The sequence below is a fragment of the Lutjanus erythropterus genome, chromosome 16 (assembly GCF_056507025.1).
Source record: "Lutjanus erythropterus isolate fLutEry1 chromosome 16, fLutEry1.hap2, whole genome shotgun sequence".
Taxonomy (NCBI): domain Eukaryota; kingdom Metazoa; phylum Chordata; class Actinopteri; order Lutjaniformes; family Lutjanidae; genus Lutjanus; species Lutjanus erythropterus.
This window is the reverse complement of record NC_139332.1, coordinates 37,877,501-37,898,422: the sequence shown is the minus strand read 5'-3', so window position 1 is coordinate 37,898,422 and position 20,922 is coordinate 37,877,501. Positions and strand designations below refer to the sequence as shown.

The 20,922-nt window shown below is 43.2% G+C and overlaps 3 protein-coding genes across 6 annotated transcripts in view; 1 reads left to right on the top strand and 2 right to left on the bottom strand.

The window, feature by feature from the left end:
• Positions 1-1,325: 1,325 nt before the first annotated feature.
• Positions 1,326-5,388, bottom strand: LOC146313648 (uncharacterized). 2 transcript variants are annotated; one of them, XM_084739594.1, is made up of 4 exons: positions 5,190-5,388; positions 4,823-4,916; positions 3,938-4,522; positions 1,326-2,848 (listed from the first exon to the last, which is right to left on the bottom strand). In XM_084739594.1, the coding sequence occupies exons 1-4, from the start codon at positions 5,208-5,210 to the stop codon at positions 1,794-1,796; spliced, it is 1,755 nt and encodes a 584-aa protein (XP_084595720.1). In that variant the 5' UTR covers positions 5,211-5,388; the 3' UTR covers positions 1,326-1,793. The 2 variants fall into 2 exon arrangements, with proteins under 2 accessions (XP_084595720.1, XP_084595721.1); XM_084739595.1 differs by lacking the exon at positions 4,823-4,916.
• Positions 5,389-7,571: 2,183 nt separating this feature from the next.
• On the bottom strand, positions 7,572-14,713 carry LOC146313647 (exopolyphosphatase PRUNE1-like). Its single transcript, XM_084739611.1, has 8 exons — positions 14,508-14,713; positions 11,296-11,400; positions 10,951-11,162; positions 10,692-10,876; positions 9,492-9,650; positions 9,286-9,380; positions 8,612-8,773; positions 7,572-8,110 (listed from the first exon to the last, which is right to left on the bottom strand). Exons 1-8 carry the CDS (start codon positions 14,544-14,546, stop codon positions 7,622-7,624), a joined length of 1,446 nt encoding a protein of 481 aa, XP_084595737.1. The 5' UTR covers positions 14,547-14,713; the 3' UTR covers positions 7,572-7,621.
• An 846-nt stretch (positions 14,714-15,559) lies between these two features.
• Positions 15,560-20,922, top strand: part of mindy1 (MINDY lysine 48 deubiquitinase 1) — a 12,594-nt gene continuing 7,231 nt past the window's right edge. Inside the window, exons 1-2 of one of the 3 annotated variants that reach the window (XM_084739590.1) lie at positions 15,560-15,707; positions 18,602-19,462. In XM_084739590.1, the coding sequence (XP_084595716.1) occupies positions 19,084-19,462 (379 nt within the window). In that variant the 5' untranslated portion in view covers positions 15,560-15,707; positions 18,602-19,083. The other 2 variants (XM_084739591.1, XM_084739589.1) reach the window with 2 other exon arrangements.

The following is a 20,922-nucleotide window of genomic DNA, read 5'->3' as shown; positions in this document are numbered from 1 at the left end:
TGAACTGATTTCTGACTCAACAGGTTGGTCAGAGAAACAGGATCAAACTGGTTTAGAGTCACAGCTCTGTGAAGCTGCACTCAGAGTTTATCAGGTTTACCAAAGTTCTGTTGGAGGAAACAGGATGGAACTGATCTACGACACATTAAGGAAGTTACATCATAAACACGGTGAAATGATCGCAATCTGCTATTTGGTTTGAGAGACAACACATAATTACAAGTCATTGTTGTTCAAGTCAGAAGTGGGTCTCAGGTCTTTGAACTCAAGTTCCAAGTCCTAAACAAGTCATAATACAAATACCAGTTTTGGACTTTGTGTAAAACATAAATAAAAACAGAATGCATTGATTTACAATCCAGCACAAAGACATGCTACTTTATGTTCAAAATGATAAACAGTATTGTTTTTGTTTTTTTTGTAAATATCAAGTCATTCTGTTGAGATAATCATCTCTTTCACTCAGGCGTTAAGTTATTTTAACACAAACCTTAAATTCTTTCTCTTTTCCATCGTTTTTAAATTTACAAATGACAAGTCTACGAGGTGCAGAGCTGACCACCATGTGATTTATTTGCACACTAATTATGTAGATTGACATGTTTTCTATTGTTTATCATCTTAGTTTAGATATTTCACAGTGAACAGAATCCAGCTGAGGCTGATGGGAACTGATAACCTCTGCTGATTGATTGATAATGGAGTGATGAGAACTTTGAGGATCAATGAAGTTTGAGTTTCAGTTCATCCTGAGGGACACATGAAGGTCTGAGACACAGACAGATATCACTGCCATGTTGGACACAACAAGACTGACCTGAGAACAAATACACAAAAACAGAGATGATTTTTTTCTGGAATAAAAACAAAACAAAACGCTGAAGTCACAGCTCCTCCTTTTCACTGGATCTGATCACAGGTCAGTTTTGTCCTGCATCTTGCGTCTATGTGTTCGTCTGTGGTCTGAACCACGTTTCCATCCAACTGAGATGGAGGACTGACAGACTGACGTTAGCATGGAGCAGCTAGCATGGCTAAAAAACAAACACAAGAAAACAGCATCTGTAAATAAAGTGGAAAATTAAAGGTGGAGCTGCTCCAAGACGCTCTGACATGTTTTTACCTGCGGTGCAGTCACCTGTCCAACACCAGTTCATCTGGAACCACTGCGGCTCACCGGTTTGATTTCAGTGCCTCGTGAAGCTGCTTCCTCTTATTGTCTTTACATGACGACCAGTGAATCAGATCACTGAGACGACAGGGACATGAAGGACAGGCTGAACTCAGCTGGGAAACTTCAAACATGAAGATGGAAATAAAAAGTTCTGCTCACTGATGTCTTTTATTTAAACAGACAAATGACACAAAACTGCACTGATGCATTCAATTCACCCAAACTTTATACATTTTCCTGTTTGTTTTAAACCAGCAGAGGGCGACAGGACGCCACATCACCTCCACACCCACAGAAAACAGTCTGTAATCACAGCGTCCAGTTTTTAATCAGCAAATATGAATCAGTTCAGACGGATGTAAACACGTTTCAGAACTCTGTGAAACATTTTGGTCTTCACTTAAAAAGTATTTTTGGTTTGATTCAGAAAATACAACCAGTGTTTTTGAGTTTTTTGTACAAATAAAAGAGTTCAGTGACACAAAGAGAAGAATCATTTTCACTTTGATTAAAAAGTGACGAGCAGAGCTTCTGTCCTCGTCTTCTTCTGTCTCCAAAAGGCGTCTCAGGTGTTTTGATCTTCATATTCTTTACAGATCAACACAAACAGGCCGTCCAATCAGAGCTCGTCTTGCTCCACAGTGTCCACAGTGTCCACAGTGTGGAGGTGGAGGTGAGCGTTGAGCGCCGCCCTCCACCTGAAGCTCAGCTCGCAGTGGGAACATTGGTACGGTTTCTCTCCGGTGTGGATCCTCATGTGCTCCATCATCTTGTCCTTCCTGCTGAAGCGTTTGCTGCAGTCGGGGCAGCGGTGCGGACGCTCGCCGCTGTGTGTTTGCATGTGTCTCTGTAGGTGATTGGCCGACACCAGGCGCAGGCCGCAGAGCGAGCAGCTGTAGCGTTTGCTGTCGCCCGTGTGTGTCCTCAGGTGGCGGCGCAGGCGTCCTTGTTCGCTGTAGCTGCGTCCGCACAACCTGCAGCTGAACGGGCGCTCGCCGCTGTGGACGCGCATGTGGTTGTTGAGCTGCTCCTTCCTCTTGTAGCACTTCCCGCACTCCACGCACTGGTGACGGCGCTCGCCTGTGTGGGTCACCAGGTGGCGCTGCAGGTGGCTCTTGGCGGAGAAGCTCAGGCTGCAGAGCTGACAGGTGAAGGGTTTCTCACCCGTGTGAGTCCTCATGTGCTCTACCAGGGCCTGACGCTGCACGAAACACTTCCCGCACTCGTGGCAACAGAACGGACGCTCGCCACCGTGCGTCTTCAGGTGAGCCGACAGGATGGATTTACTCTTGAAGCGTTTGTCACAGTCGGGACACTCGAAGGGTTTCTCACCCGTGTGCGTCCTCTGATGGATCCTCAAACGACACGGACGGTCAAAGACTTTCAGACACTCTTCACACTGATACTCCCTCCTCGCTTTGACGTCCGCTGCCGCTCTCAACTCACCGCCTGGACTTCTTCCTCTGCTGCTCACCGATGACGACTCGTCACGGTTCAGCACGCCGTCGTTCTGATGAGGACTGACATCTGGATCCTTCTGTAGCGAGTTTTCAGCACCTTCACCTCCATCCTCTTCCTTCACTTTAACCTCCACCTGCTCTGCCTCACTGACCTGCTGCTCAGAGGCGGTGCCACCACCCTCACTGGATTCTGGGTAATCAGCCTCCTGCACCTCTGAACAGAGACAACAGAAAAATATATCAGTCCACTTCAAAATGGTTTCATCACTCTCAGCAGGACTTTCTTCAGACTTCAGCCAATCAGATTAGTTTGTCAGATCTTTAGACAAACAGACATCAGCAGCTGATCTGCTGCTCAAACCAACAAATACTGAACAGGACCAGCCTCAGTGAAACAAAGAGAGCCGTGAACGAGAGCAGAGTTCAGAGTCAGTCTTTCACAACACGTTTCTGCAAATGTTTCAAAATAAAAGCCTTCTGTTCAAAGAGAAACGCTGGAGGGCTTTTAATTTGAAACAGATACAGGATGTCTTGAGTTTGTTTTAACAGCGTAATGCAGGAACTGTAACGGTTCTATCTTTATCCCAGCTGTGTCTCTGAGTTCTTGTCCTGTCTACAATATTAATCACAGGGTGACATCACTGAGAGCTGCTTCCTGTCGCTCATTAATTTGCCAGAATGTCTCATATTGATCAATATCTGTTCAGTCGATTCACATAAACTCAAACCAGTTTCAGTTTGTACACCAGATGAGAAACTGACCCAGCACGAGACATTCTGAAATCTGATTTGAGCGTCGATGCGTCTGTAGAGAGAAATATGATTAGAATCAGATTTCAAAACACCTACAGATGTGGCTTGAATCTGATCTGCAAAAATAACATTTTGTGTGTTTGTTTTTTCTGTCCAGACTTTATAAAATCAGTCCAACTGTGACAAAAAAAACAGATTTGTGTTGGTAGACTGGACAAGGCTTCAGTTTATGGCTGTTTGAAACAATGTCAAGTTTTATTTGTCACTTTCAGAGGAGATATTTTATCTTTTTATATATTGTAATTGTAGATATTTATTAACAAACCAGACATAAAGCATTTCCTGTTTTAAAGAATTTATCAATGTGAATAAATATGTATTTGATGTTATTTATATAAAGAACAAATTGTGTTGTCAGATTGTAAAAAATCCCTTTGGATGATGTTTTATTCGATAATAATACAGTTATAAATGTTGATTATTATTAAAGTATTTCTGGAAGTTAAATGGTCCAATCAGACAAAAGGATGTGACAGGTGTTTCCAGTTACCTGTTTGCATCCTCTGGTGCAGCCTGATCATGTGACTGTTGAGCTGCTCCTTCCTCTTGTAGCTCTTTCCGCACTCTGCGCACTGGTGACGGCGCTCACCTGTGTGGATCAGGACGTGGCGGTGCAGGTGACCTTTAGCGGAGAAGCTCAGGTTGCAGAAGTCACAGGTGAAGGGTTTCTCACCCGTGTGAGTCCTCGTGTGCTCCACCAGCGCCTGTCGCCGCACGAAACTCTTCCCGCACTCGCTGCAGCTGAAGGAGCGCTCGCCGTGTGTCTTCAGGTGAGCCGACAGGATGGATTTACTCTTGAAGCGTTTGTCGCAGTCGGGACACTTGAAGGGTTTCTCTCCCGTGTGCGTCCTCTGATGAATCCTCAAACGACACGGACGGTCGAAGACTTTCAGACACTCATCGCACTGATACTCTCTCCTCGCTTTGACGTCCGCTGCCGCTGTGCTTTGCTCCTGCTGGGGGTCTTCATCTCCATCCTCGTCCTCGTCCTCCTCCTCCTCCTCCTCCACTTTAACCTCCACCTCTTCACAGAGCTGCTGCTCAGAGGATTCTGGGTAATCAGCGTCCTGCACCTCTGAACAGAGACAACAGAAAAACATTTTAATCAATAACTTGATTTGATGTGACCAACGTCTTGTTTATGTCCACAGCTGAAACATTTAATCAATTATTAAATTAAATGCCAAACAGTTGGATAATCAACTTATTGTTTGAGCCATTTTTGAAGAAAAAAAACTTTAAATTCTCTGATTTCAGCTTCTTGAAAGTGAATATTTTTTGGTTTCTTTATTCCTCTCTGACAGTAAACTGATGATTGTGTGTCTATGGTGACAAAAAAACAAAACAACAGTTAAACAGTGAGAACTATTTTTACCATGTTGCAACTGTCCCCAGGGTAAAGTCCAGCTCCAACATCCACATCTTCCATTCAAATGAAATATTGCTGACAACACGTCACCTATAATCATCTTTAAATGGTGTGAGTAATTAGCAGACAGATCTAAGTTCAATATATTCAGATTTGTCTGTCTGCTCCAAACACTTTCTGAGTAACTGAGAGAAATGCATGGAAGGTTTCAACCGTCCCCAGTCTCCCCTGCCACAAATGAAGCATAGTACTTGAGTAAATGTACTCAGTTACATTCCACCCATTCAGACACAGCCGTCAGATATTAAGAGTTGATCTGTTGTCACCTGGAGACTGACACCGAGCAGAGCTGTGTCACCTGAACGCTCCTCACCTGACTGTTTGTGTTCGCCATTTTGTTTGTGTCTCATGTTTTCCCGCCGATAGTTCCTCCTCGGGTCCGTCCTCAGAGTCACAGATCAGACAAACAACAAAAACACCGAGGGAAATATGATAGTCTGCCCGCCTGATACCCGCTGCTAGCATGCTAACATGCTAATAAACAACCGGTAACGTACACCACTTCCTTCCTCTTCTTCCTCTTCTTCTACGGCGGTAGTGTCGACAAGGGAACCCCGGGCCCGCAAAAGATCTCGCGAGAGTGATAAGATTAACTTCAAGCATGATCTTCATCTAACGTTAACCAGCTGTACTTTTGCCCACAAACTTAATTCAAATCTGAATAAAAACAGTCTCGCTATAATACGTCATTAGTTTGTACGATGGCATAACGAGGAACTAACGCCTTCAAATCCCGCGAGAGTTTCGCAACATTAGGATTCCCTTCTGGACACGACTTTCTACGGCGTTTGGCATCCAGCTTCATGCACATTACTGCCGCCTTCTGCTCGACTTCCTGTACAGACCTTCAAAATAAAACACTCACGAACGTGTTGCAACATTTTAATAGAATAGACTAGAATAGAATATTGAGGTAATTCAGTAATTTCACTACTTTAATTTCACGCTACTTTATACCCTCTAACTCTATGTTTCCTAAACGTTTTTCTGGGGATCAAACTATCATGAACCAATTCACAACCAATTCAGAACAGGCCTTATCAATAAATCTCATTTAAATACTTTCAACATAAATTAACATTCAAGACCCTTTTTACTGCCATTTCTACATCACCTTATATTGTATAATATAATATACAATAATAATAATATGCATTTAGACTGAGTTAACAGGTCATCTCATTGTTTTTATTTAATTTCATCTGGAAAACAATATAGGACATTTTATATGTGTGTGTGTGTGTGTGTGTGTGTGTGTGTGTGTGTGTGTGTGTGTGTGTGCGTGTGTGTAAATGCATTTAGATCTTGTTAGGTCTCAGCTCTTGTTTGTGTTCTCTCATCAGGAAAACAGTATGCAAATTTTAAATGCTTCATGAAAAGTGTATTGCAGACATAAATCTTACATTTGCAGAATTTCTTTCTCATTTTTGGGGGACCCAAATAAAATCTCCCGTGACCCACCTGTGGGTCCTGACCCAGTGTTTGGTAAAGACTGTTTTAGCCCAATAGATTTCAGAGGAAAATATTAGTTGAGTTACTACTTTTCAGATCAAAAATTTCATCTTATCAAGACATTTCAGTCTGTTAGTTCTTTCCTGTCAGTGTTCATACAGTGGTGTGTAAACTACGAGTTAACCGTAGTTTATTGACCTCGTTCTTCCTCATTGGTTGATACAGCTGAGCTGAAAATCGTTGAGAAAACTCATTTCAAAAAGGTGGGAATATTGCTCAAGCAATAGGTGTGTCTTACAGACTACAGGTAACCTCCAGGTGATCTAACAGGATGTTAGTGTCTCTCCTCAGTCCAACCTGACTGCAGATGTTTGTCTCCACCTGGTGCTGCAGTCGTCTGATCTCGTCTCCAGGTGAGACACAGTTCATCTCCAGCGAGCCTGTTGTTAAACTTTATACGTATACACAAGTTTGACACGAGGTGTAATAGACAAGAATTTGATCCTAAAAAAATCGATTTTCCTGCATAATTGAAGATTAAAAATCAAAACTCATCAATAAATTGGGTCCCACTTCTCATGAAAAATTATAATTAAGTGAAACTAAAACTTTGACTGAATACAATCATGAATTAATATTTTAAAATCTTCAAAACATGAAAATGACTAGATTTTATTTAAAGAGTCTCAGTTTTACAATCAGACTTTATAAATTAGTTTTCAGCTCTCAGTGCTGAACATCATCAAACCTATGACACAAAATCCTCCTCTTCCTCTCTACTGCTCCTCCTCCTCCTCCTCTTCCTCTCTACTGCTCCTCCTCCTCCTCTTCCTCCTCTTCCTCCTCCTCCTCCTCTTCCTCTCTACTGCTCCTCCTCCTCCTCTTCCTCTCTACTCCTCCTCCTCCTCCTCTTCCTCTCTACTGCTCCTCCTCCTCCTCTTCCTCTCTACTCCTCCTCCTCCTCCTCTTCCTCTCTACTGCTCCTCCTCCTCCTCTTCCTCTCTACTCCTCCTCCTCCTCCTCTTCCTCTCCACTGCTCCTCCTCCTCCTCCTCTTCCTCCTCTTCCTCTCCACTGCTCCTCCTCCTCTTCCTCTCTACTGCTCTTCCTCCTCTTCCTCTCTACTCCTCCTCCTCCTCCTCCTCCTCTCTACTCCTCCTCCTCCTCCTCCTCCTCCTCCTCTTCTCTACTCCTCCTCCTCCTCCTCTTCCTCTCTACTGCTCCTCCTCTTCCTCCTCATCCTCTCTACTGCTCCTCCTCCTCCTCCTCCTCCTCCTCCTCCTCTTCCTCTCTACTACTCCTCCTCCTCCACTCCTCCCATCCTGCTGAACTTCTCCAGTAACGCCTCCTGGTTGAAGCCGCCGTCCAGCGGGCAGCCGTCCACCAAACTGTTCATTGGCACTGGAGGCATCGTCCTGCCGCCATAATCCTCCTCCTCGCTCCCACAATCCTCTGCTCCCAGCTGCAGCCGCCGCCGGTGGTGACGCGTGGTGGAGTGAACGTGAGCCAGGTGGTCGTCGAGGTCGGCTGACGTTTCTTTGCAAACAGAAAACGTGTCAGACGTCATCATGTCGGATTGGTCGAGTAACTCCTCCTCGCCGTCTGCCCCACAGTGCATCTCTCTCTGCCACCAGTCAGACAGGAAGTGTGTGAAGACAGGAAGAAGTTTACTGCGAGACAACTGAGCGTTGCCCTGGTGATAGGCCAGGATGTCCATATATGGACTGCTGACAGGTGAGAGGCAGGAGGCGGGGCTCTGGGTATTCATGAGGGTGTGGCTAATCTGAAGATATGATTCAAACATTCGGATTATAACAATGATGAAGACCACGAAAAAACGATCTATATTTGATATAATCTTAATCCTGTCCCTCACTTTTAATCTGGTCCTTATCGAAAATCGTATTGTGACCTTAATCCCAATCTTAATCCTAATCCCAATGATAAAACTAATTCCCCTTTTTAGGAAATTGCATCTTAATCCCAACCTCATGCTTGATCCCAATCCTAATCCTAATAATAATCCTGATCCTGATCCAAAAACTAATTCTACTTAGTAGCAAATTTGCATCTTAATCCTAATCTGCATGCCAACTCAATCAATCAATTATCCTAATCTTGATCATAAACCTAATCCAAATCTTAACCCTAATCTCAGTTCTAATCTGAATCCTAAATCTGATTTTAATCCCAGTCCTGATCGATCATTATTTTGATCATATATCAGCTGTAAACACAATTTTAATGCAAATTCTTATTTTAAATCTAATTTTAGTCTTAATACCTGCTGCCTGTACTGCGAGCTGGTGCTGTAAAGCGCCAGCTGCCTGATGGCCTCATCTGATTGGTCATTGAAGGAGATCGTCATGGCAACCACAGCATCCAGCTGGTGTGACAGACAGAAGTCGCAGAGCTCCTGCTGCAGATTCGTCCTGCAGAGAAACGACTGGAGACAACGAGGACACGAGGAAGACACGTCATAACAAGAAACCACAACCTTTGTATTTTTATGTTTTTTTGTTTTGTTTTTTCTTTTTCTTTTCCGGCAGGTTCGGGCTTTTTTCAGTTTTGCATATATCGCGTTCTCCAGACCAACCAAACTCCATTCACAAAATCCTTAATTTTACCTCACAGAACAGAGAAGTTGTAGGTTTACTGCTGTTGTCATCTGTTAGTTTGTTTGTGTTATTATGTGACTTTGATGAAGCCGAATTAAAGTTTTTAAAAAAATCAAAGCTGCATAACAACACAAACACACTAACAGATGGAGGCAGCAGTAGACCAACAACTCCTGTGTTCTGTAAGGTAAAATTACTCATTTTTAAAATGGAGTTTGGTTGGTTTGGAGAGTGATATTTGTCTGCAGTCAAGTAATAAAAAAAAATATTCTAAATATTTTTAATACTTCAAAAAAAATCTGAACTGTCCTTTTAATATTAATTATTTGTATCGTTTTACATCCAGACTCATGAAGACGGTGCTGACAGCTACTCTCAGGTTGCCCCCGGCAACCATCCGCATGTCCTTCAGGAGGATCTGTTCTGTGGACAGACCTGACACACAAAAGTTATTGTTAGTCTATCCATCGTGATCAATATCTAATTGATTAGTCCAAAGCCGATCATCATTAATGAACTCTTCATGCTGCAGGTGTGAAGGTTTACCTGACAGGTCAAACTTTGCTGCCTGCAGGGAGGCGTGAAGAGCGCCCCTGTGAGGCAGATCAAGGAACTGCGTCTCCAGCAGATGGACCATCTGACTGTCTTTGGCTGTCGTCTTACCAACCTGAGGAGACAGATTCACACTGTCCACCACCATCACACCTGCACGGAGGACACACAGGGGACAGATTCACACCTGCAGGGAGGACACACAGAGGACAGATTCACACCTGCAGGGAGGACACACAGGGGACAGATTCACACCTGCAGGGAGGACACACAGAGGACAGATTCACACCTGCAGGAGGGGACACACAGAGGACAGATTCACACCTGCAGGAGGGGACACACAGAGGACAGATTCACACCTGCAGGAGGGACACACAGGGGACAGATTCACACCTGCAGGAGGGGACACACAGAGGACAGATTCACACCTGCAGGAGGGGACACACAGAGGACAGATTCACACCTGCAGGAGGGACACACAGGGGACAGATTCACACCTGCAGGAGGGGACACACAGAGGACAGATTCACACCTGCAGGAGGGACACACAGGGGACAGATTCACACCTGCAGGAGGGACACACAGGGGACAGATTCACACCTGCAGGAGGGACACACAGGGGACAGATTCACACTGTCCACCACCATCACACCTGCAGGGAGGACACACAGGGGACAGATTCACACCTGCACGGAGGACATACAGGGGACAGATTCACACCTGCAGGGAGGACACACAGGGGACAGATTCACACCTGCAGGGAGGACACACAGGGGACAGATTCACACCTGCAGGGAGGACACACAGAGGACAGATTCACACCTGCACGGAGGACACACAGGGGACAGATTCACACCTGAACGGAGAACACACAGGGGACAGATTCACACCTGCAGGGAGGACACACAGAGGACAGATTCACACCTGCAGGAGGGGACACACAGAGGACAGATTCACACCTGCAGGAGGGGACACACAGAGGACAGATTCACACCTGCAGGAGGGACACACAGGACACATTCACACCTGCAGGGAGGACACACAGAGGACACATTCACACCTGCAGGAGGGACACACAGGACACATTCACACCTGCAGGAGGGACACACAGGGGACAGATTCACACCTGCAGGAGGGACACACAAGGGACAGATTCACACCTGCAGGACAGACATGAAAGACAACATGTCTCACCATATAGCAGCAGAGCCAGTTTTCTGTCCAGGATCTTGGGCGCTCTGGACAGAATCCGCTCTGTGATCAAGGTAGTACAAGACGCCACTGTCTCTATGGTGACAGGACAGGAGAAGGAGGCGGTCCTCTGTAGCTGATGGTGGTCGATGACCTCTACAACCGCCCCCTGCAGGTGACTGTCGGTACTGAAGAACGGGACATCATTCAGTAGATCAATGGGACATTTCATGTTGGATTTTGACATTGTGATATTTCAGACCTCTGCAGGACGTTGTGGTCCACCAGTGTCAGCGCCAGCCTCCTGTCACCATGGAGACGCACCAGGTCCACCTCGTCTCTGAACACCAGGGTGTCCACGGCGATACCGGACTCCCTCAGCAGCAGGAGGACGTCAGCTCGCAGGTGGAAATGAGACCGAGGAATATTGAGAACTGGAAGAACCAGAGAACCACCTGGAAGACCGGACGACGTCTGAGAGACAGAGACAGATGATGTCACACCGTCTGTCCATCAGTTTAGTCCAAAGTGAGACAAACTATGTCTCTGTCCATGAAAGTATTTAAAGTCTCGTCCAGACTTCAGGATTCAAACGTTCCGTTCTCACCCTGGACAGGAAGTAGGACATCGCCAACGATGACACCACAGAGTCCAGGTCACATGACTCGCTGCCCAGGACCACGTGGACTCTCTGGTTGCCAGGGAAACTGGTCTGTTTGGACAAGAGGGGGTGACACATGACAGGAAGAGAGACAAGTAGGCTACTTTCTGATATTTAGTGAGCTTTCTAGGAATTACAATAAAAAAGAATAAATCTATAAAAGTCTAAGAAAATGAATGTAGAAATATAAAGAAAAAAACAATAAATGTAAAAGAATAATTAAATGCATTTATTTGTTTTCATGTGTATTTGTTTATTTAGCTTTGTATATAGGCAATTAGATATTTTTGAAGTTTGCATCTATTTTTGCACATAAATTAATCTTTATATATAAATTTCATTATATTAAAATAAATACATATGAAATCATTTTTGAGTAATTAATATAACATTTTTCAAAAGTATCAGTAGTTTAATACTTTTTCAATACTGCATATTTAAAACAATACAATATTATCATGGTAACTCTAATTTACATGCAAATAAATAAACAGTTTAAATTCAGAATGATAGAAATATTGATCTGACTGATATAACTCTCAGTGTGTCTCATGTCCTCATCAGGTCCACTGACCTTTAAATCCTGCAGCTCCTGTTTACTTTAATGTCACACATCAAATCCAAATATTTCAACATTTGATTTTTGTTTCTGCAGCGTCTGAGGTTCATCTGCAGACCAGCGACACGTTCAGCGTCTGTCAGCTGAAAAACTACAAACGTTGTTTTAAATCTGTTCATACAGAACTACTGCTGACCTCCATCTGCTCCTCTGTCTGTCTGTCTGTCTGTCTGTCTGTCTGTCCGTCTGTCTGTCCGTCTGTCCGTCTGTCTATCTGTCTGTCTGTCTGTCTGTCCGTCTGTCTGTCTGTCTGTCTGTCTGTCTGTCTGTCTATCTGTCCATCTGTCTGTCTATCTGTCTGTCCGTCTGTCCGTCTGTCTGTCTATCTGTCTGTCTGTCAATATTTGCTTCCTGTCCTGTGTCTCATCAGCTGACTGCAGTTTTCAGGTAAACAAACACTGAGAGACTCTGAACTCCAGAGACGCTGCAGCAGCTCATCTCTTTTATACTTTCACTTATTTATTGATTTAGTTTTCATTTTATTTTGCTCTTTGCTTAATGCATGTGTAGTTCTTCTTCTTCCTCTTCCTCTTCTTCTTCTTCTTCTTCTTCTTCTTCTTACTATTATTATTATTATAATTTTACCTTTTATTATTCAACACACACCACAACTTCCCCCCAAATGACAATGTCAATATTATTATTAGAAATATTAAGAATATTTATTTATATGTCTAAGGTTAACTTTGCACATCGTTGTTTATGATTAATTTATTAATTTCATTTATTTCATTCATGTTTAGTTTGTTTTTGGTTTCTCGTCTCTCCTGGTTTATTTTCTCTCTGTCAATCATTGTTTTTTCTGTAAAATCACAGTTGTATAGTTTCTTCACCAATAAGACGAGACGACTGGATCTTTGAGTTTGTGGATTCTAGTTTTCTTACTTTTTTTTTTTATGTATGTTTGGTGACGTGTTCAAGTGAACATCTGAACTTCTGAAACATGTTGATGAACTTAAAAACAGATTTAAAGGACTTAATGAGTTCATGCAGTGAATATTAAATATATAACAAACATTTTACTGTGAAAACCTCAACACACTTCCTGTCTGTCTCTGTCGTCCACACAGACACACCCTGATGGTGGACGTCAGGTTTGTCATTAGCAGACATTAACAGCAGCTGACTCCTCTGTTCTCTGCAGGATGATGAGTAGATTTGATCTAAAAGTGCGAAACAAAGAACCAGTGACACCAAACTGGTTCATACTGGAGAAAAACGTCTTAAACCAGTAAATCAGCTCTAATTCAGTGATTCATGGGGGAAGACGGTGTTTTATTGGCTGAATTCTGAGATAAAGTGATAAAGTTTCCATGTGAATATTCAGAACAGTGTTTTTGAAACTTTCAGAGTCGTGACCAGACTTTGAATCACACCGTGACTTTCCAGTCCACACTTTTATTTCCTCTAATCCAGGACGTCACCGCCTCTCACCGGGTTTATTACACAATAATGAACTGTTCACTGAACATTATCCTGATAATTACACTTTATTCTCCAAAATAAATCAATAATTTGAAATAAAATATTGAGTTTAAAATGATTACAGGCAGCAGCTACATGACTCCTCCAGAGATGATCAGAACTACATCCATAGTGACGTCACAGCAACGCTCTGCTCTTCACCGCAACGCTCTGTTCTTCACAGCAACGCTCTGTTCTTCACAGCAACGCTCTATTCTTCACAGCAACGCTCTGCTCTTCACCGCAACGCTCTGCTCTTCACCGCAACGCTCTGCTCTTCACCGCAACGCTCTGCTCTTCACAGCAACGCTCTATTCTTCACAGCAACGCTCTGTTCTTCACAGCAACGCTCTATTCTTCACAGCAACGCTCTGCTCTTCACCGCAACGCTCTGCTCTTCACAGCAACGCTCTGCTCTTCACAGCAACGCTCTGTTCTTCACCGCAACGCTCTGTTCTTCACAGCAACGCTCTGCTCTTCACAGCAACGCTCTGTTCTTCACAGCAACGCTCTGTTCTTCACAGCAACGCTCTGCTCTTCACAGCAACGCTCTGCTCTTCACCGCAACGCTCTGCTCTTCACAGCAACGCTCTGCTCTTCACAGCAACGCTCTGCTCTTCACAGCAACGCTCTGCTCTTCACAGCAACGCTCTGCTCTTCACAGCAACGCTCTGTTCTTCACCGCAACGCTCTGCTCTGTTCTCCAATCTTTTGAGACATATCAGACCACAGAATGCTGTAAGTGACCAAAGTATTTAATGAAGTTGTGTAATAAATTAATTTAATTTTGTGTTACACTCCGTTTCTCCCCAGTCACTGTAATAAGACAGAGCTTTGTTACGTCAAGAACAAAATAATTCTGATCCCGAGATAACGACATTAAAAAAAAACAAAAAAAACAAGTACAACCATTTTTGGCTTCCATACAAAAGAAAAAATCTCTCTCTCTCTCTCTCTCTCTCTCTCCATATATATATATATATATATATGTATGTATGTATGTACGCACATTATGTATAATTATGTCACAGACAGACAGACAGGACACAGAGCAGTAAGAAAACTTGTGTCTCACCTTCAGTGCAGCTCTGCTCGACGTCAGGAAGTCGTTCATCCTGTTTGTTTGTTTGTTTGTTTGTTTGTTTTTGTTTCCTCACAAACAAACACACAGAGACAGATGAGATCAGATCAGTGGAGTCTCAGCTGTCTGCTGCTGGACTCTCATCCTCTGTCCTCCACTGTCACATCACACAGTTCAAACATCAGCACTTCCTGTCTGACCTGTCAAAATAAAACCTTTGAAATATTAGGTAGCCTACATATTTGCTCTTTTAAGGAGGAACATTTTTGTACATAACACGAGATTAGATGAGGTGAAACCTTGTTCATCTTGAAGGAAGTTTGTGTGCCCAACATTCCTAAATATAAATACATACATTTAAGTGCTAAACTAAATTTAAATACAATTACAAAAAATTACAGGCAATGGATGAACAGTAAAGAAAGAATAAAAATGATGTGAAAGCTGCTTCAGTTTCATTTTTATATGTTTAGTAAATATTTCCATCACTGGAGCAAAGTTTAAAGATATTTTACTGTACCTTTAACTACAAGAATACAAAGACCGGACTGATTGACTCTGTTCATTTTTCATCATTCATTATCTGTTTCTGAAATGACTAAAAATCAACAACAATCCTCCAGAATGTGTTTTCCTTTATTTAAACAGTAGCCAGGAGAATCATGAGGCTCCTTGATAGATTGAAATATTTTTTTTATATTTTGTTTGGAACAGACAAACTCATAAACCTCCATTAATCCCAGTCTGTCACTGTAATATTCCACTGGGTTAAAGTATTCTGGATAAATATCTCATATAGAACCAAAATGATCATATACATAGTTTTATTTTATATTTTAATAAAGGATTTTGTCACTTTTTTGGCTCCTGTGTTATGCCCCAATAAATGTTCTTATTTTATCTTCATAAAGGTGTTTATATATGAACTGATGTTGCATTCACTGTCTCTTCTTCAGACTGAGTGTAGCCTGTTTATCTCACGTGGTAACATTAACTTCAGTGTTATTCAGGGTGGTTCATGTTAAAGGTCTGTGGGTTCATCAATATCACGGAGTTACATTTAATGACCACCTTCATCGCGTGAGCGGAGTCTGTGAAAAATAACCTGACTGAGCGCACCGCCCGTCAAAGTTACCACGTGAAACAAATCAAACATACCAGACTTACTGTGTCGAAGGTAACACCAGAGGAAAGGTAAAAGTTTTCTCTAACTCATTTAAACGAACATTATGTGTGTTTTTGTTAGTTATAGTATATTACTTATCAATTAAAAGTTCTAAAGTAATCAGACGGAAGCACAGAGGACTTGTTATTGGTAAGTAAAGTTAATTAAGGCGCCGCACCTGTTTTGCACTGACGCCAAACTCAATTTAATTCACTACTCGTTCCTTTTGCCTTCATGATTAGCATCTGTTCGAGTATATAACGGTTTAAGTGACTTTATTGTCTTAATCTGTTGGTTACATTGTTTGTTTCGGCCAATTATTTGCCTGTTAAATCTTCCCTTAACATAAACTTGCAGCGTTGTAAAAAAAAGTTGATATTTATGTTAAATTCGAACTGCATTGATATCACGTGTACGCCGAATTGATCACTGTCATCTAAGAAGGTCAAAGGGATATAATGTTACGCTTTTGGTTGTGTTTAAAATGTGCTGGTGAAGAAATTATTCTTAGATTGTCGTGTTTGCAATGGAGTTCTGCCTGGTCGTTGACCAACATGGTCGTATCTACAAGGGAACCCTATACCCGCGAAAGATCTCGCGAGATCGATGATTTTAACTCAAACCATGATCTTTCACTAACACTAACCACGCGTTTTATGCCCATAAACATACACATATTTTAACCACAGCCACAGTAAGACCGCAAACATAATCAGTTTGTACAACGCACACGATGTTAATAATTATAATAATAACAACAAAATGTACAAATCTCGCGAGAGTTTCGCAAATCATGGGTTTCCTTCTAGATACGAGCCGGGGCTAGCCGTGTGTTAGCTAATATTTTGTCAAGCAAACGCATGACGGAGCCTGTCAGTGAACACGGTGTCACCTCTGGTTCTTTATTTGCTTAGTGTGTGTAAGTATTTATGTATTGTGAACGGGAAAGTTGTTATTTTAAATCAGTTACGTCGTTTTCCTAAAACAAAAAGTTCAGAGCTAGCACGGCGGCTAACGGCTAGCCCGGAGTTTTAAAGTTTAGCGGATGTGACGTTGCTGATTTTGTTTGTTTCTGGTGGGCGTGGCCTGTGCTCCTCCTGTGTGCCTGTCTGTTAATGTAAACAGCTAACAGTTAGCATTAGCATGCCCGGTCAGCAGCCAGCAGCCTCGGAGCCGTAGACCACGGACCGGGACCCGGTGTAGGTAAGCTGCCTCTCATCAAACCGACTTTTCATTGTGACGTGTGTGAGGAGGTCAGTGACGTCAGTGACGGCGGAGTGTGTCTGTTTGTGGAACAGAAGCCAACTTGTCTCAGTTAGCTTGGAGAGCTAACTGTTAGCATGAGGTCTGTTAGCTGAAGGGGGGCAGAAAGCAGCTTAATGTTGATCCGGCAGCAGCAGCAGGTCCCGGGCTGTGTGTCGGTGTGTGTGTGTGTCGGTGTGGTGGACTGATGTCTGTGTCTGTCTGTCTGTCTGTCAGGATGAAAACACTGTCACACAGGAAGGACAGTCAAGTTTTCAACATGTTTCATCAGAGTGACTCTGAGTTCCTCATGTGGTTTGTTATCTGACTGAGTGAGTGAGTGAGTGAGTGAGGAGCATTCTGGGAAACTTGACCGTCCTCCTCCTCCTCCTCCTCCTCCTCCTGAGACATGTTCAGACTGTACTCCTGTCCTCTGACTCTGACAGCTGAAGATAAACCGACTCCGGCATGTCTGTTCTCAGCTGTGTCGTCACTTCGGGGGCAGATAAGGTGTGGCAAGGTCACCTGACATCATGGACACACGATGGTGACTCTGACACTGACAGCAGTAGAACATGTGTGCTTCCTCTGCCGTTCTGTCCACATTTACCTGAGAACATTCAGAACTCTTCATATTGTTCAGCAGACGGTGGTAACGAGACTTTGGGTTAAGGTTCTTGTTCAAGACACTTTGGTCAGCAGCCCGCCTCTCTGCCTCCATCTTTGTGTCTGACTCTGGGGAGGACAGCTGTGGTCCTTAATTCTTGGACTATTGTTTACATGAAACTGTTGCAGTAGCTTCATTCTGATCCCAAAGTTTGACCAGTTTATTTATTGTTGCATGAGGTGAGTATGCATATATTTTTGCAGGGTTCGTTTCCTCATTTCTCATAGTCAAGATGGTCACACAGATGCAACTTGTCTTGTGATCAGTTCAATCAAAGGGATAGTTCAGGTTTTTTTAAAATTTGATTGGATAATGTATTTGTCCATAGTTGGTGTATTACCCATTGTAGATATATTTAGAATATTTTCACCACTTTACCTCACCATCAGACGGACTTTTCTGACAGGAAACCATTGTTAAATTTGAAAAGTATCATCCAGCCAAACTCCGTCAGTGATTTTACCTCACAGAACACAGGTCTGTGTTGTTGGTCTGCTGCTGCCTCTGTCTGTCAGAAAGATAAAGAGGTGAAAATATTCTAAATATAGCTGTTTAAAATACATTTATAGCTGATGTGGTAAAGCCTAGTTTCTATAGGTACCACCAGGTGAGATTATCATCTCAACTAGTCCTGAACACATACTATTTATTTTTCACAGTTTTTTGTGGATGAAGTGACAAAATTGATCTTGTGAATTTCTGGTCCTGGTGTGTAACACTCAGTCTGTGCAGTTTGAAAAGATGTAGCTGTTTATCATACAATGAATGACAGATGCTCTCCAGATGCATGATGGGAAAACCCAGGTCTCTGTTTATTGACTGAAAGTGCTCAGATTATCTGTTTTTAAATGTTTCATATGAACAATTCTGAACAGTTGCTGATGTTTCTAGAATAAAATGAAAGACAGAGGCTGAACTGTTGATCCCAGTATTGATTAGTAAGCCAGACAAACAAGTGTTTTCCAGACAGACGCCATCTTAAATGATCTGTCCCTCTTGTTTCTGTCTCCTCAGATGTGTTGACTGATCAGACAACGCTCTGCAGACTGAAGACAGAGCTGAGACAATCCTCCGTCCCCGTCGCTGATAGACACACTTTATTTGCCTCGTCTTCAGCTCAAACTTTCTGTCAGCAGGAGAAGAAGAGGAGGAGGAGGAGGAGGAGAGGAAGATTTCAGCCTTCAGTTTGTTCTTGATATCCCTTTAATTCATGACGAGGGACTCAGTCTGTGCCACAAACTGTACGACATGTTCAGATAGATAGGTGCATTTGTTTTGTGAACCCTCAGCAGGTGGAGACAGGCTCACAGAGAGGTGGTGTCTACTTTGAGGTTCCCCTGGCGGCCATGTTGGGGCCTCAGCTGCTGCCTGTCACCTCTGCTGCCACGCCTCTGTCTTAAACCAGCGTTTTGAAGTTTGCCTGTTTTGCCCTCGTTGATTTTTTGACTCTTGTTCTTTGTGTGTAAATCGAGTCGTTGTCGTGTCTTCAGCCAATCATGGCGGAGTCCAGCTCGACGCCACCTGCAGCAGCAGCAGATCTGGTGATCGAACACAACAAAGCGGAGCCGTCTCTTCCTGCGGAGAATATCTCCAAAGAACTGATCGTAACCATGACGGCGACGGAAGGGCAGGGCCCCACGCCGGGGTCTGATGTCACAGCCGGGGTCCCGAGCAGCAACGGCGCTGCCGACGGTTCTCTCCCTGCCAAAGCCGTGGAGGAAGAGGAGGAGGAGGCCACGCCCACGCCGCCAGAGACATCGTCGCTGTCATCAGAAAACGGGACGGTCACCGCCATCACCACAGAAGAAGAATCTCTGTCAGTGCTGCTCAGACACATCAAGACTGAAGGAAGACAGGACAGAGGAGGAGAGACAGGTGAGAGTCAGAGCAGGTCCAGGATCAGCTGTTCAGTAACCTGACGACTGCACAGTTAATCGGTCAGTTATTTTCTCGATTAATTGATTGATAGTTGTTTGACTATAAAATATCAGAAAGTGATGAAAAATGTTGATCTCTGTTTCTGTGTCCAAGACGACGTCCTCAGATGTCCACAAACTAAATGTAAAATAATACTGAATCAGAAGGAAAAGCAAGTTTGTGTTTCCTACATTTCAGCAACATTGAAAGTATTTTATAAAAAACATAAAAAGCATCAAGACAAAATGTAAAGGGACAAAGCATCCTGAACTGAGATTAGCGCCGCCCAACTTAACTGTGATTGGTTTAGAGAAATACAAACAAGGCGGAGTTTTCCTCTTTATAGCTGAATACTGATGTGTGGAGAGAAGTCTGTGTGAGAATAAAAATACTGTGACAGTAAAAGCATGTAAATCACAGAGTTTTACTGAAGAACGTCTGAGGCTCAGAGGAAAAATCTCACTGACATTTCAGACCAGGAAATCACAGTTTTCTGAAATATTTGTTAAAGTCAAAATGTGTCTTTAAACGGTTAAATGAATGACTGTGATGAGACAGACGTCGTGTCCTTCACATCAGATTCTACAGACAAAAAAAAAAACATCTTCATTTGGTTCAGATTTCTGAAAACAAAACATATTAAACATGTTTTTCAATCAAAATAAGAATAATGGTGTAAAATGATCATTACCTCTAATATCACAAATCAATTACAATATCAGTCAAAATAATCAGAATCAATGAGGCCTGATCTTCAGACTGTGACCAGGATCAAATGAAGTCACTGTTTGTTGTTTTGGACAAACATTGTGATACTGACGCAGCTCCACGCGTCTCCACGCGTCTCCACGCGTCTCCACGCGCCTCCACGCGTCTCCACGCGCCTCCACGCGTCTCCACGCGTCTCCACGCGTCTCCACGCGTCTCCACGCGCCTCCACGCGCCTCCACGCGTCTCCACAGACCGACCACAGCAGCGTGTCTCCACTATAAACATCTGAACCTGCACATACGTCCACTGGCTCACCTCGATGTTTTACACAGCTGGTTCATGTTCTTTCTTTTCACTCACCTGTATGAGCCTCCAACAGGAAAAAATGTGTATTTTTGTGTTAAAAAAAATCAAGTACAACCTGTTTAAAGCAGGTTATTGACACCTGATGATGAGGTGATACCAGGCAGCAGAGCAGCCCTCTGGAAGTTTTAACATTTCATCAAATCTATGAATCAGATGAAGAGTATCCACCATCCTGTGGTTAAAAACATCTAGTTAATAAATTCAGCACCTCTGACACAACCACACAAGACAAAGATGGAGTCTGTGCAGCAGGTAAAACAAACAGGCTCCGCCCCCTACATGACATCAGACAATTTGTTGGGCTTTTTGTTTCACCTGTAATTTATATCTCTGTTCCAGTT

Bases quoted from the DNA above. Each gene is read 5' to 3' on its own strand.
- LOC146313648 (XM_084739594.1), bottom strand. From the start codon at position 5,210: ATGGCGAACACAAACAGTCAG. The intron at 4,917-5,189 runs GTGAGGAGCGTT...CACCATTTAAAG, and splicing joins TGGCGAACACAAACAGTCAG to ATGATTATAGGTGACGTGTT. The intron at 4,523-4,822 runs GTAAAAATAGTT...GTCTCTGTTCAG, and splicing joins CTGGGGACAGTTGCAACATG to AGGTGCAGGACGCTGATTAC.
- LOC146313647 (XM_084739611.1), bottom strand. From the start codon at position 14,546: ATGAACGACTTCCTGACGTCGAGCAGAGCTGCACTGAAG. The intron at 10,877-10,950 runs GTCTGAAATATC...CCCGTTCTTCAG, and splicing joins GACCACAACGTCCTGCAGAG to TACCGACAGTCACCTGCAGG. The intron at 8,774-9,285 runs GTAAAACGATAC...CGTTGTCTCCAG, and splicing joins CCGTCTTCATGAGTCTGGAT to TCGTTTCTCTGCAGGACGAA.